The 16,177-nt window shown below is 42.8% G+C and overlaps 1 protein-coding gene across 1 annotated transcript in view; it reads right to left on the bottom strand.

The window, feature by feature from the left end:
• Positions 1-15,283, bottom strand: part of PCP4 (Purkinje cell protein 4) — a 55,758-nt gene extending 40,475 nt beyond the window's left edge. The window contains exon 1 of the mRNA XM_004315362.4: positions 15,192-15,283. Within this exon, the coding sequence (XP_004315410.1) occupies positions 15,192-15,200 (9 nt within the window). The 5' untranslated portion in view covers positions 15,201-15,283. The remainder of the gene's footprint in view (positions 1-15,191) is intronic.
• Between the last annotated feature and the right edge of the window lie 894 nt (positions 15,284-16,177).

The raw sequence follows: 16,177 nt of genomic DNA, 5'->3' as shown, positions 1-16,177 counted from the left end.
GCTGTCCCAGGCTTCAGAAGCTAGTGTCTTTCTTTTTCGGTAATAAAGAAGCAGCCAGGGATTTTTTCCCCACTCAAGTAAAACAAAAATAGCTTCAGAACATGGTAGAAGTCTGAGGTTTTATACTTTTGGAAGAGAGGGGAAGGCTTTGTCCTAAATCAGCTGTCACAGCTCAAGAAGTGAATTAGAAATTAGAAGACAGCAGAAAAGCTATACTATATATAAAATAGATAAACAACAAGGACCTTCCGTAGAGCACAGGGAACTCTATATTTTGTAATAACCTATAAGGGAAAAGAATCTGAAAAAGAATATATATATATATATATGTCTGTATAAATGACTCACTTTGCTGTACACCTGAAACTAACACAACACTGTAAATCAACTATGCTTCAAAAATAAATAAATAAAATGAACAAAAGAAAAAGCTACATGGGCCATTGAATCAGCTGCCCCCTGGGGAGGTGAAGATTCTAGCACTCTCTCCACTTAAAACAAAACATACACAGGCCCCACCCACCCAGAAGCACTGACCAGCTCAGTCTAACGTCTCTGCCTTCTTCACAAGCAATATTGCTCCAAATTTTATTTTCAAATCCCTCCGAAATCCAGAACAATTTAATTTGCTGGAAAACAAAACCCAGCTGTAATTTAGTTGAAGGTTGCCTTCCAGGGACGGGGCTGTTAAAAATGAAGGGAGCTCACGCCACCAACCTGTCTCATACCCGCCCACCTGGTTCTTACTATGGTTAGAGCTTTGTACTTCCCAAGCCCCAAAATGTTCCCTTAATTGGACAAGCATAACACACCTGCCCTCTGTGTCCCCTGACATCACACACACAAGGAGAAAAGGGTGAGGACGGAAGGCTTAAGTGCAGGAAAAGTCTCAGGACGAAACGTTCCCCTCAGAGCCAGCAACCTCACTCAGTAAAGACGTTTGGAATCCGACTCAGGGGAATTTTTCACATTGAGGTTATAGCTTACCATTTATATGGTCTTTAAAAAATATATGCTTTCCAAGTGTTTTTGAATCCGTTTTATGGCTCCAACCTCATGACAGTCCCGCGGGGTCAGACAGCATCATCGATTCCTTGTTCAAGCATGTCCCTGGGTGGGCTTCCTCCAAGCTGGCATGAAAGCTGCATCTGATTTGTAGCTAAGACCCTCAAGTCACCTTGCTTCCATGGTCAGGCGTGGGCCATTCCGGAAGCCTCCCCTTGGAGAGGGGAAAACCATATATAAAAAGCTCCAAGCATGGCAAAGAGATAATGGAATTATGTTACAGCACTCTGTCTCTCTGTTTTGTTTTTTTTTAACATCTTTATTGGAGTATAATTGCTTTACAATGGTGTGTTAGTTTCTGCTTTGTAACAAAGTGAATCAGCTATACATATACATATATCCCCGTATATCCTCCTTCCTGCGTCTCCCTCCCACCCTCCCTATCCCACCCCTCTAGGTGGTCACAAAGCACTGAGCTGATCTCCCTGTGCTATGCGGGTGCTTCCCACTAGCCATCTATTTTACATTTGGTAGTATTTGTAAGTCCATGCCACTCTCTCACTTCGTCCCAGCTTCCCCCTCCCCATGTCCTCGAGTCCATTCTCTACATCTGTGTCTTTATTCCTGTCCTGCCTCTAGGTTCTTCAGAACTTTTTTTCCCTTAGATTCCATATATATGTGTTAGCATACGGTATTTGTTTTTCTCTTTCTGACTTACTTCACTCTATTTGACAGACTCTAGGCCCATCCACCTCACTGCAAATGACTCAGTTGCATTTCCTTTTATGGCTGAGTAATATTCCATTGTATATATGTGCCACATCTTCTTTATCCATTCATCTGTCGATGGACACTTAGGTTGCTTCCATGTCCTGGCTATTGTAAATAGAGCTGCAATGAACATTTTGGTACATGACTCTTTTCGAATTATGGTTTTCTCAGGGTATATGCCCAGTAGTGGGTTGCTGGGTCATATGGTAGTTCTATTTTTAGTTTTGTTTTTTTCACTAAAAGGCAATCGGCAGCCCCCATTTCCACACCTCCCTTCCCCCACGTCACGGGGCCAGTCCTGTGGCCCTGTGACACTTGCAGTCCCCTACAGGGTATCTCACTTAAAGGGCCCACACTTGGCATCACGTTCTCGAAATTCTTCATCATGTTCAACATGGAGCACCACATTTCTATTTTTCACTGTCCCCCCAAATCGTGTCACTGGTCTTCTCCCCACCACCCAGTGACAGGCTCACTTAGACTGCCCAGCTCTGAGCTCCTGTCACCTGGAAAGAGGTTTATGGTAGAGATGGACTGGAGCAAAAGATGACAGAGCTGTGGCTTGTTTTTAAGTGGCCTCGTTTCTGATGGGAATCTGCTCTACTCTTCAGCCCCTGTCCTGCTTCCTTGTTGTAATACTGAAGGGACACAGGAGCAGAGCAAGGTCCCCTGAGGCCCCTGCTTGTGACCCTACAGTTATATCACACGGCATATATATTTGTGTCAGGTGAGAATTCCAAATCCTCATCCAAAATTCAACCGTGGGGAAGCTCTTGCATGCATTTCAGTCAAATCTGGCTCTCAGCAAGAACTCAGCATAAAAAGGGTGATGTGGAAATTCACAAAACAGTGCCCCGCAAATGAACTGAATCTGCTCTGAAGTTGGGAAAGACAAAATCTAGATGAAAAAATAACAGTGAACTTGCAAGAGGTATTTGGTGGAAGTACAGATTGACAAATGGCTACATCTATTTTAAGAAGACATCAAGAGGAAGTAAAATGGCCCACATTTTGGAGGTAGAGAACATTGCCAGAAATAATATTTGTGATGTGACACTGTATTATCTCGGTATTTTGAACAGGACTTATGCATATGTGAGAACTGAGCTATAAATACAGGGATGAGCCCACGCCCTGAACGAACTCCAAAGACAAGAAAATAATAATAATAAGTAAGAAGCCCCCCGGGGCTCTGAGATACAAAGCGTGCAATGATATTCTGCCATGGACAAACGTTAATACCCTCACAGAAGACAGATTACAGGCATATCTAAATTCACTTAGGCATTTCTCACAATCAGAATATGGAACTTTTAAAATAACACAATATGCACAATTCCAAAAATCGTATTGACTGTCCTCATGTAATCTGCTTCCAAAGTACTGAACAGATTTATTTTCACTTAACACTTTTAAAGAAAGATATGACAAGTCAGTAGAACCCAACTATTCATTAATAAGGATGAAGAAAATGTCCAGCATGTTTAAAGCAATTTACATCACTAAGCAGGAGTTAGAAATCAACTACTGTCAGCCCTCCGTATCTGACAGTTCTGAATCTGAGATTCAACCAACCGCAGATTTAAAATATTTTTTAAAAATTCCAGAAAGTTCCAAAACGCAAAACTTGAATTTGCTGCATGCTAGCAACTATTTACTTAGCACTTACATTTTATTTACAACTATTGACATAATTTACATTGTATTAGGCATTATAAGTAATCTGGAGATGATTTAAGTATATGGGAGGATATGTGTAGGTTATATGCAAATATTATGCCATTTTATATAAGGGACTTGAGCATCTTTGGATTGGTATCCATCCGTGGGCAGGGTGGTCCTGGAACCAACCAATCCCCCTAGGATACCAAGGGATAACTGAATAGTATCCTAATAGATGTGTATCCATTCATTGGACCTGAAGATTGCTAAATTCGCATGAGGTTCTAACATATATGACTTTTAAGATTAACCATTAGTTATGGTGGTTATTCTTCAGCCAACATGTACTGAGCCCCTACTTTTGTAAGCATTGACTCTTTGGGAAGGTTTTGCAGGTCACATCCTTCTTCCCCTTTCCAGGTCTGCACAATGATGTTAACCAATGCTTCCCTGGCACTTGGTCTATACAATGAGTAGCCCCGTACCCTGTATGGACCCTGTCGTCCAGTTAATTTTATGTGAACTCTGTCTCCCCCAGTAGCCTATAAGCTCTTTGAGGGGAGGGGTCCATTCACCCAGCACAATGTCCAACATATAATGGATTCTCCATCAATGTGGGTTGAATGGTATGTGCTGAGGAGATGAAAGGGTGTAGAAGACACAGTCTCTGTCTTTTAAATATTCATAATCTAGAAGGCAAACAGAAATTTGAGAGGGTAAGTAAATACCAATAACAGGCATATCTCGTTTTACTGCACTTTGCAAATATTGCATTTTTTACAAATTGAAGGTTTGTGGCAACAGTGTGTCAAGCAAGTCTATTGGCGCCATTTTTCCAAAAGCATTTACTCACTTTGTGTCTCTGTGTCACATTTTGGTAATTCTCACAATGTTTCAAACTTTTTCGTTATTATATTTGTTATGGTGATCTCTGATCAGTCATCTTTGATGTGACTGTGCAAAATGAGTATGACTCGCTGAAGGCTCAGATGATAGCATCTTTTCAGCAATACAGCATTTTTAATTAAGGTAGGTACTTTTTCTTAGACATAATGCTATTGCACACTTAATAATAGACTACAGTGCAGTGTAAATGTAAATTTTGTACGCACTGGGAAACAAAAACATTTGCGTGAGTCCCTTTATTGAGATATTCACTTTATTTCAGTTCCAGTGGTCTGGAACTGAACCCAAAATATCTCCAAGGTCTGCCTGTACGTGCAATGGTTTTGCCATAGAAAAGGACTCTGTTGCCTGAGCAAACATTTTCTAAGAGTTTGATTTTGGGGGTTTAGAATGGTCTTGCACTTTCAAACAGAGCCAAGGAGGGTAAGGCAAGGAATGAAGGCCACTGGTGTAAACTCAAAGTCAAGGAAACTCTGCTGGACGATGCAGAAGGAAACTTTGTGAACAGAGATCTTTACGAGATATTGTACAAGAGTAGCAATACTGACATTTACCAACTTCATGTGTGATTGGGGTGGGAGAGTGAGGGGGTCGGCTTGGATACGTGAACCTCTAGAAACAAAGTGGAAGCCCTGGTGAAGGAAAGAATAACTTTGTCAAGATTTCTGTGGTTGTTCTTTTTTTACTCGGAAAAAAATAATCCAGGACAATATTAGTTTTAATATGTTTCATGTCCAAGTCCTAAATGGAATTGGGACAGGTACAAAAGAAATTGGGCTGTATCCAGGATATGTCAGAAAATGAGAAATTTAATAGGATAGGAAATGTGTAAGTGAAACCTAGCCTGACTTTTGCTCAAGAATCTCTGTGATTTTGAACAGGATTAGCCTTGGGGCACTCAGTTCCCTATTTTAAATGACTACCTGGAATGAAATGACAATAGGGCCTCCTTTAATTCTAAGCAGGACGGTAGAAACAACCTTCTTTCTCTGGGTCAATGGTCTTTAAGCAGGCCAGCTGCGCCCCAGGAAGGTGCAGGGCCACCACGTTCAGCTGCACAGGTTGTGCACTGCACAACTCCAGAGGGCACCACTGACACAGACTGCAGAATGGATGGCACCTCAGGGGCTGCAAGGTGCTCAACTCTTACAACTATGCGTGGTGAAGAGAATTTCAGAATGTCTATGTATATCAGTTTAGGATCTAAGATCAGTAAGAAAGAAATTAGATGTTACCAGTAGCTATTATCTGGATTGATATCGACATCATCATTTGGTGGGTGGGGAACAGTGGAAATCCCACGACTAAGGATTGTCCAGAACACCCTCCCTCTTTTTTTCCCTTTTTTTTTTAATTGAAGTATAGTGATTTACAATGTTGTGTTAGTTTCAGGTGTACAGCAAAATGATTCAGTTTTATATATACATATTATATATAATATATATATATATATACTATTTCAGATTCTTTTCCATTATAGGTTCTTACAAGATACTGAATATAGTTCCCTGTGCTATACAGTTGGACCTTGTTGCTTATCTCTTTTATATATAGTGGTATGTATCCATTAATCCTCCTCCCACCACTTTCCCCTTTGGTAACCATGACTTTGATTTCTATGACTCCCTCACTCTTAAGTTGCTCTTGGAATATCACCACATGCTGCACTGCAGTTCCTTGTGCTCCGGTAAGAGGATTTATATTTATACACCTACATTTAACCAACCTAATCGCACCACAGTAGGTAAGTGGCTTTAAAAAATTCCTGCATAGTCACATGCTACAACATGGATGAACCTTGAGGACGTGAAGCTAAGTAATACAAGCCCGTTACAAAAAAAAAAAAGACAAATATTGTATAATTCCACTTATATGAGGTACTTAAAGTAGTCAAATTCATAGAGACAGAAAATAGAAAGGTGGTTAACAGAGGATAGAGGAAGGAGAACAGGGAGTTGTTTAATGGGTAGAATTTCAGTTTTACAAGATGAAAAATTCTGGAGATCTGTTTCACAACGAAGTAAATAAACCATACGATTGAATTACACACTTAAAAATGAGAAAGATGGTAAATTTTCTGTTTTTTACAGGAATAAAAAAATTCCTGCATAAAATTTTCACAGATATTAATACTTCCAGCAAAAGCAACAGGGAAACAATGGAAATGCTACCTAACACTTCTCCTATTAGAATATCTTCACAAGTGCCAATACAGGCTTAAAAATCACAGTCAACAAATTCAGCTCAAAAAGAAGCGCAGGGCTTCCCTGGTGGCGCAGTGGTTAAGAATCCGCCTGCCAATGCAGGAGACAAGGGTTTGAGCCCTGGTCCAGGAAGATCCCACATGCCGCAGAGCAACTAAGCCTGTGTGCCACAACTACTGAGCCTGTGATCTAGAGCCCATGAGCCACAACTAATGAGCCCATGTGCCACATCTACTAGAGCACGTGCTCCGCAACGAGAAGCCACTGCAATGAGAAGTCCGTGCACCACAATGAAGAGTAGCCCATGCTCGTCGCAACTAGAGAAAGACCGCGCACAGCAGCAAAGACCCAACACAGCCAAAAATAAACAAAATAAAATAAATAAATAATTTTTTTTAAAAAAAAAGAAGTGCAGTTACCAAGACTATTAGTTACCAAGACAATGTGAACTATAGATTTCCACATTTTCCATCAACAATTATCTCTCACAAGTATATACGGTGCCTTGAAATTTTGACTAAGATTAATAGAGCCATCACAATTAGCAAGATATCTAAAGTATAGCTTATTTCATCATTCTGTCATTCTTTTCAATGCTTATTTTTGGTATGTTTCATAACTGCACTTAAGAGATGAGCACATTAGCATGAATAAATAATTTTAAAATAAGTTAATAAAAAATTATTGTGCACGCATGCCCCAATTGTTTCCCTGAGAGCGTACACTCTTCTTGAGAATTGATACCCACGGTCACTGTGTACACCATTCCATTGCTCTGTCACGGATCTGCAGGATGACTGAGGAAATGGTTCCCCAAAAGCTGATAAGCTTTGAATGTTAGTTTTTAAGTACTTGTGGATGTTTATTATTAGAATTACCACAGCTAATGGTGAAAAAGTCAAAGAAAGCAAGGGGCAGGATAGCGATGGTTTCACTAGGGAGAGACCAGAATCATTTCAAACCACCTTGAATTGTTTCAGGGATGTGTTCCCATGGCATAATAGTTTGAAGTTGTGCTTGTTGCATCTCCATCTACAGCTCTTTGAGACTCATGAAGAGAGAGGATCTTTATAGAGGGTTCAACACACTCTGCCACCTTGAACGTGGGCAGGTTTGTGTCAACACCTGTGTCTACTGATGACCTCTCAACCCTCCCAAATGAGGAGACCATCACAGTGGATGCTCTCAGGCTCAGAATTTGACCACTTCACGGCCTCAGGGATTCTTCTGCACATCAAACAAGCGTACGGAAATGTGGAAAAGAAAAGCCTAGGCACAATTATCCATTTTGCCAGGCTCAAGAAAATAAAGTGATATTTTTCTAACAACCCCTAAGGAAACAGTGGATAATACTTAATAAGGAAATTATTTATGTAAGAATCTTAGGGCTTCCCTGGCGGCACAGTGGTTGAGAGTCCGCCTGCCGATGCAGGGGACATGGGTTCGTGCCCCGGTCCGGGAAGATCCCACGTGCCGCAGAGCAGCTGGGCCCGTGAGCCATGGCCGCTGAGCCTGCGCGTCCGGAGACTGTGCTCCGCAACGGGAGAGGCCACAACAGTGAGAGGCCCGCGTACCGAAAAAAAAAAAGGAATCTTAATCTTTAAAACAAGTGTAATTAGTTTTTAAATATTGGAATTTAACCACATGACTGACAGAAAAGTGTATTGGCTAAAAAAAAAAATTTCAAAAAGATCTTGGGAAAAAGAAAGAACGTATTTCCTTGCTATATTTTTACTCTCTTGTTTGGTTAAGACCAATGTTAATGAGTATTGTCAGTCTCTGGGGTCCTCTTCTCATGCATCGTATAAAATTAAAATAACTAGTCACTTTGTTAGAACCTTGGCCACGATACGGGTGCAGTGTTATGGGGACAGATGACCATTTCTTTCACCGTGCCACTCCACAACAGTTTTGGATTATAATAGCCAGCAAAGCGTAATCTCACGTCAATCCAGAAAGAAACTCAGTTATCAAATCTCCATGAGCAAGTATTTGAAACCTAACATTCAAAAGACATTCCAGGCCATTTGGTGAAGGACTGCAATATGGATGACTTGAGATATTTCAGTCTTAGGAAATCCACCAGTGTCCTCAAACTGGAGGCTGAAACCTCCCAGAGCAAAGGACTCCCTGTTCTTCCTTATAGCTCCATCATGATATGAAAATTGCCCTCTTTGAGTGGGGCAGTTCACACTTTGGGGCTTCTTCCCTTTAGATGTCCTGCAGGAGCGTTTTCAATGTGTGGATGATTACCTTCTTGCTTTATGATTCTAATTTGTCTTCCTTTTATTTAAAAAGTGGCAGATTAAGAGTAAAATATAAAATAATGGCATTTAGTGGGTGCTTGATTTTTCCACTGGCAATGTTATACATATGGCCAAGCGTTTCCCTTTCAGATATGGAACAAGAAGTCATTTAGTGAGATTCTGAAGCATAAATTTAGGGCTATTTGCAAGGCACAAACAATATTCAAGCAGATTGATGCCTGGAATATGTAACTTATACTGAATGGTTCATGTAAAACAGCCCAGAAATGGATGTTGGATTTATGGGTTTGGGCCGTTGCCAGATGTGGCAAGCTTGCCTGGCCTATGACACAAAGCAATGAGCTATAGAACATTCTCCTATCTGTACCCAAAGGGCACCTGTACCAAATCGAATGGAAAATGTTTCCCCATTCCTTATTTATACCTCACTTCATTCCAAAGACTGGAAGAACGGTAAGTAGTTTGTGCCTGGGGACAATAAAAGAGTGGAGACAGACCCCACGAGACTGCACAGCAGCCTGGATGCACAATTCAATGTCCTACTTCCCAGGAGGACAAATATGAATTGATGTCTTTTAGCATATGAATTGTCCTGTATTCCTATTTCAAATATAAATTAATTTGAAATATTTAAATATGCACCTATAATTAAAATATTTGTTTTAATTAGTAGTAACATCGGTGCTTCATTTTTAAGTATTAATTAAAATATTTAAATATGCAACTTGCCTCCTGTATGCTAGATATATTGCGCCTGCAACAATACTCCAGATTCACAGTTTGGCTGAACGATTGGGCATATGGAGCTAACGTACTAAAGATCAGTTTGGACTACTTCTTATTCGCCTCTAATCCCAGTCAAATTGGTTTTCCATTTCAATACATCAGCCATTTTTCAAGGTAGTCACGGGCTCTGCCCCTCAGATTACCACCCCTTTTTGTTTGAATTTCACAGAACTTGTCTGAATCAAAATAATCTCAATGTAGAATAACCCCAAACTGAAGGATATTAGAATTCTCCATCCCTCCCTCAGCTCCCTATTTTCCTTGACATTTTCCCAAATGTCAAGAGTTCTTTCTATTGAGATTCTTCTAAGTTTTTCTCATTTTCTTTGCCTGCCGGGAAGGTATTTATTTTGCATGTATAACAATGCACCCATTTCCAATTTAAAAGGATTTAAATGGCAAACACAGGTTTCAAACCCATAAACAACAGAAGAGAGAATTTTTTTCTCTCCAAACTCACCTGGACCACAAATCTCAACATTTAGAGAAGAGGGTGCTGGTCTGTTGGTCACTGATAAATCCACAACCTGAAATCTACTGATTCATCCCGTAGATTAATCTACTGAACATTACAAAGTGCCACACCAGGAGCCAGGTCTGTGGATGACTCAGGAAGTTCAAAGTCTAGGTAGGATAATTCTAATAAATAAAATGTAACCCATAATACTTGCTATGGTCTGGATGTTTGTGTCCCCCAAAATTCACATGCTGAAATCCTAACACCCAAAGGTGATGGCATTAGGAGGTGGGGTCTTTGGGAGGTGATTAAGTCATGAGGGTGGAGCCCTCATGGATGGGATTAGTGCCTTTATAAAAGAGACCCCAGAAGGCTCCTTCACCCCTTCCACCAGGTGAGGATACAGTGGGAAGTCTGCAACCCGGAAGAGATCCTTCACCCAAGGATGCTGACACCCTGGTCTCAGACGGCCAGCCTCCAGAACCGTGAGCGATAAATTTCTATTGTTTATAAGTCACTCAGTCTGTGGTACTTTAACAGCATGATCTTTACTGCAGTGTTTCATAAAAATATCAATCAAATATAATATATACCTGTGCATATGCATCCCATAAAATCTTTCTTTTCCCCCACTATGAAGCCCTTTCTGGAAAGTCATTCTAAATTAATGGAAAGCCCCAGGCTTGGGTTCATGATATCATTCAGGTGTTCAAATAGTTCAGTGTGCCCCGTGGACCAAGAACAGAAAGACCCCAAACAAATTGTGAATTCTTTCCACCTATGACAACACCTCTGATAAAGCACTGAGAGCGGAAATTAGAATTTTAAAAAATAATGCAGAGAATGTGTTCATCATAAATTCAAGGCACTTCCCATTACAAAAGCTCATGTTTCCCCTTCATCTTGATCACACTATTCTACTAAACCCCTAACAAAATCAATTGTGAGTCATTTATTCAATTTTTCTCTCTAAAAAAAATACATCTTGCATTCTGTCACTCTTAGAATTCAAAAGAGAAAAACGGTGAGACTTAATCCCACAGCATTCGTTAATGAAATGCAGGATGGGGGAAATCAATCTTATAATAATCCATTACCATCACCAGCCCAGCAAACACATTTTCTTGCTTCACTGTGGCCTCTTCCCACTTAGGAAATGTTGAAACTCGAACCCAAGTTGCAATTGGTGTCTTTCTAGACCTATTGTTCCCAATTAGAGTAGAGAGAGCATCTATCGATGTGTGATCCAGCATAACCATATGGATTTTGCTGGATCTTCCTATATCTCCTCTCAGACATATCCCCAAATGAGGTTAAAATTACATAAGGAATTGCATTTTCATTTGACCTTCTCTTGCTAAGCCTTTGGGGCCAGTTGCAAAATCTACACTGTGCACAGTTACCCTCAGAATCCGTGCTTAACTGGTCGAAATTATACTGTTCCTTGCAAACCTATTACTCACCCGTCAGCATCTGTTTCAGTTCACTATTACATCATAGGAAGCACACAACTATACTAATTTTCATTTTAGGCCTGTTTCATCTTACTATTTCTCTCACCAAAGGGTTACCCGGAGAGCTGAGTAGATGAGCCCTAAACCAGTGTCATACGTGATTTTTAAACCAATGGCTACTTCCGGGAAAAAAATCAAGACTTTTCCATCCCCCGCCCCCCAATATAAGTGGGCATAGCTTTCCCTTGCAATCTCTGTCCAGAGCAACACTGTTCACTGCTTTCTTCTTGCTTCTGATTCTGTGCTAAGGATACACATGTGGGTCTAAAGATTTGACCCACAAAATTCCTCGGTGTGTTCAAACCATGCCTTGACAGGTGTGGTCCTTTTGTCGTGGCCAATGCCTGGATGCGAGAAAGGCCCAGAAATCTGGCACCAAATTGCAACATCCCATCCAAGCCGATGCAAGAAAAGAGACTGTGGCCAGCAACAGGGAAGCGTCAGGAGAACGCTTTCCCAAAGGAGTCTCAAGTCTAATTCACAGCTGTCAACGGATGCATTATGCAACCGGGAACTCCCCCATCCTCTCACAAACAGGGCGATGGTGTGTGTCATTTTTTAAATCAACTCTCCAAATGTGTGCCTTTATGCATTAATATCTTGCTCCTGGCTCTCCTAAATAAGTTCTTTTAAAAAGCAACTTAAAAACAGACACCTGAATGAGAAGATGGAACTGATTGTCATTGTTGGTGGAACTTTTTTTCAAATGGTATTATTAGGTCACTAAAAAAAAGGAGCCTTTCTCTTTCTTGGGCAGGGAAGAGGTGAGAACACATTTTGTAAACTTCAACCTTGGTGTTTAGGATTTTTGATCCAGTGAACGTACCGAAGCCTGTATCCTGATCCCGGCTAAATTGTCTTCCAGCTCATTTCATAGATTGTTCCAGGCGCATCTGACACACTTTAATACTGAAATGCCAATTAGACACCCCTGCAAACCACCTCCACTCTCTCACGTTACCCTAGATTTGGACTTTACTTTCCTTGCTATACTTGAGCTGCTCTTTTCAATCACATGCCACTTACCCCTAAAAAGCGTTGTCAAAGGGGAAAAAGATGTGTGGTCGTAAAGTCACCCAGTTTAAAAGCAGCTCCAGGCTCAGTCCCCCCACCAAAGGCTGCAAGAACTCAAAGAGAGAGCTCACCCCAGGGAGCCTGTGGCCCTTTCAGGACCTCTCCTCCCAGCCCAGCTGTGAGCTAGGGAATTTCTGCAGCGGGCACTATGCCCTGACAGCTGGAGCAGCAACTCTGTGCCCATCAGACCCAAATAAATCCTGAGGTCAGGGGAAAGTCTGACAAAATCCATTGCTTTGGCCCTCTGGGGTAAGTAAATGATCATCTGAAATCCATCCCCGCCTGAGAATTATTAAAATTAGAAGCCACATGGAAGTCATCCAACTAAAGAAAAGCTTAGGGGGAAGGGGGGAGAGATCCCGTCCTCTACCCGGAAAAGGAGCTTCTGTTCAACTTTATTAAATGTTTTAAGCAGATTTAAGTTTGAGTCAAGGGACAAATTCCCGCCCTCCGAGGGGCACGCTCCCAGAAACTTGGAGATGAGCTGCAGACCTGGTCACGGGGGCTGCACGTGACGTGGTGGGGGGGGGGATGGGTGCAGGAGGGAGAAAGGCGGAGAGAGCTGGAAGGGAAGCAAAGGGGGGCAAAGGTGTGAGATGTTCATGTTGTGGGATTTTATCAACATTTAAGGAAGAGGGCAGAGTTCTTGGAAGAGCCCGCAAAGGCCTCTGACGGAATGCTGGGGGGCGGGGCTGCGGCTGCAGAGCTGCCCTAATTACATGTTCAGCAGAAACGAGGTTGTGATCCTCATGATGGGTGAGCTCTGGGAAGTTTGCTGTCTCCCTGGGGACCCACAGTTAAGTGACACTGCCAAGCTGAGGCATTCTCGAAAGCTCATGAGTGTGGCATGGGACAAGGAGCCTCTGCTGAAGATGGGTGACAGCCAGAGGGGAGAGCCAACGGGGGGATCCCCACTCCCGAAGAGTCCCCTTTAGCTAACTTGATCGAAGAGGGGGAGCCCCCTGGGCTACACAGGCTTCTAAGCCCTTCTTCTATCTGAAACTATTAAGTTGTATAAAAAAACCTACCCCACACGGCCATCCCTTCTACTTGCAAGTATGGTGAGCCGATGCAAACAGAGAATATACTGAAATCTCTGTCCAGTCTACAGAAAGCCCCTCACCTGAGCGTTCAGGAAAAGAAGGCCTGGCTCTCATTGCCCTGTCTCTGTTTCAGAGCCCCAGCTTCCTGGCCTCAGCTCCCCACTCTCCACCTCTTTCGCTTTCTCTGGCATGCATTGTTCCTACGGATCAGAAAATTCCATACGCAATTTGGACATCAAGACCCACCCACGTCCTGGATCTGCCCTTCACTAGCTGGTGGCTTTGAGCCAGCTGACCTTGAACTTCCCTGAACCTCAGTTTCCTCATCCATCAATTGGGAATCATAATAGCACCTACTTCACAGGCTTGTGGGGAAGTTCAAATAAGGTTACTGGATGCTTGGTACTGGGGACACTGGGCAAACAGGAGCTGCTGTGGTGGAAGGTTTGCTGCTGCTGGAAGGTTTCTGCCTCCCCATCCTCCATCCACGCTCGCACTCTTTCTTGCCCGATTCCTTGGCTCCAACCCAAACCCTGTTCCTAAATTTTATAACGCTTTGCCTGCTCCGTCTTCATGTCATGTTTATATCAAAAGTCACCCATCAGAGAGATGAAAGCAGGGAAGAGGCATTTTATTTCTGAAGTTGTTAATTTTACTGTAGATTTCAAAAAAAAAGAGGATCACCCATCTGTCAAAAAAAAAAGGCAAAATAAAAGATTTTTTAAAATAATGATTTAAGTGCCGGCCAAAACGATATGAAAGTGGATTTATCTCGGCTACCAAGTGGAATTAGAAGGTGTTGGTGTACAACCCCAAAACTGCCTTTTTGAAAAGAAAGACAGAGAATAGGATCTTTTAAAAAATACAATGAGCTGTCAGTTTGCCCCAACAAACTCTTCTGGATAAACAGATACAGAGCAGTGACTTTCAATTGAAGATTGGAGCCAGAGTTTCTCCCGTCTTAGACCCACACGCCCATACGCGCAGATTTTTTGTGGTTCATACAATTTGCATTTCTCTACTGGTTTTACTCTGATTAACTGCAGATGTAGTTTGTACAGGCAATGCTTCCACATGGCCGTGCAATGCAATCCTTCCCTCACTTCTCTTCTGAGGCTGACTTTCGCCAGCTGGCCTGCCTGCTCACATTCTGACAGGTACCCACCAAGGAAAACACGTGAAGACACACACGCTGCAAGAGTGCAAATCTTCGCAAGGGACTAAAAACACTCAGCTTTCTCTCCTGAGGTCTAGACCCCAAAGCACTTTCCAAAGTCACAATTAAATCACAAGCAAAACAATGAATCCCTTTCTCTACCTAAGGTGAATTTTTAAAAGTTGCAAACTTAACCAATGTCTGCACTTGCCATGCAAACCCACATATGAACAGAGTCAGTCTCCCAAGCAAATGGGTCCAGGGTCGAAGTGTTCTACATTTTCTGAGCCTAACTGAGCCCCTTCTCATCCCCAGGTTTCCCTCCAGGAGTCAAAGCCCCACTCACCTCACTCATGATGCTGTAACAGCAGCTCCGATATCTCTACCAGCCACACGGAGAGCACTGCTCAGGGGTCGCAGCTCCCCGGTCCTGGCTTTTCTCTTAAAAAGGGCTGCCCAGTGGCATCATGCCTCCCGTGAACCAATGAGATTCATTCACCTGTCTGAACGCCTGGCAGATATCTGAGGGCTCCCAGGGCCACCTAGTGGAGCAAAGGAAGAAGGCGGGCTCGGTCACATCTCCAAGTCCTGCCAGGGAGGGAAGGAAACCACAGATGACAAAATAGTCAAAGTCAGAGGCACACGGATCATCACAGGTTTGCCATTGAACATAATTTCAAGGGGTACAGGATTTAGACATGTGGAAAATGCACTTTCAATGTCGGTGAACAGAAGGGATTTTTTTTTCAAAGGAAGACCAGTTCTGAAAATGCCGGTGCCGGCCGTTCCACACCCCTCCTGGTTTTCTCAGGAGCTGCCATTTCCTCATCCTCTGTAGCACAGTCTCAGCCTTCAGAGTTGAACATGCCCCACTCCTCCTCCAGCCCCAAACCTGCCAGCCTGCTTGCACCCCAGAAACTCATCCCCTAGTGGGGTCATGGACCTGGAGAGTCACGCTGGGACCTCAGAGGAGAGCAGCTCCCCCAGCTTTGCCTATTGGGTGTCATAGCCTCACAAGAGCCAGGAGGAAAATGGCTTTGACCCTGGAATCTGCCCGTCCAACCTGGCTGTGAAGATCCTTTTGCCCAGGTCTGGACTCCTAAGACCCTGAGAAGCATCCGAGTGGGCCCTTGATTTTCACAAGGCAGACGTCACAGATGAGAATGTGGCTGATGCACAGAACTGAGAGGCGTGTGACTGCCTGTCTCCTTGGTCCTTCCTGCAACTTGCCGGCTTCAGCTGGGCCAGATTCAAGCACAGGAGCCTCAGAGTGGTAACAACGATGCCTTCTCATGGCAGATCCTCCGAAGGATAACAGTAACTTCTCACGTG

The sequence above is a fragment of the Tursiops truncatus genome, chromosome 4 (genome assembly GCF_011762595.2).
Source record: "Tursiops truncatus isolate mTurTru1 chromosome 4, mTurTru1.mat.Y, whole genome shotgun sequence".
NCBI classification, from domain to species: domain Eukaryota; kingdom Metazoa; phylum Chordata; class Mammalia; order Artiodactyla; family Delphinidae; genus Tursiops; species Tursiops truncatus.
Note: the sequence above shows the minus strand (reverse complement) of the source record. Positions and strands in the feature narration are given on the sequence as shown.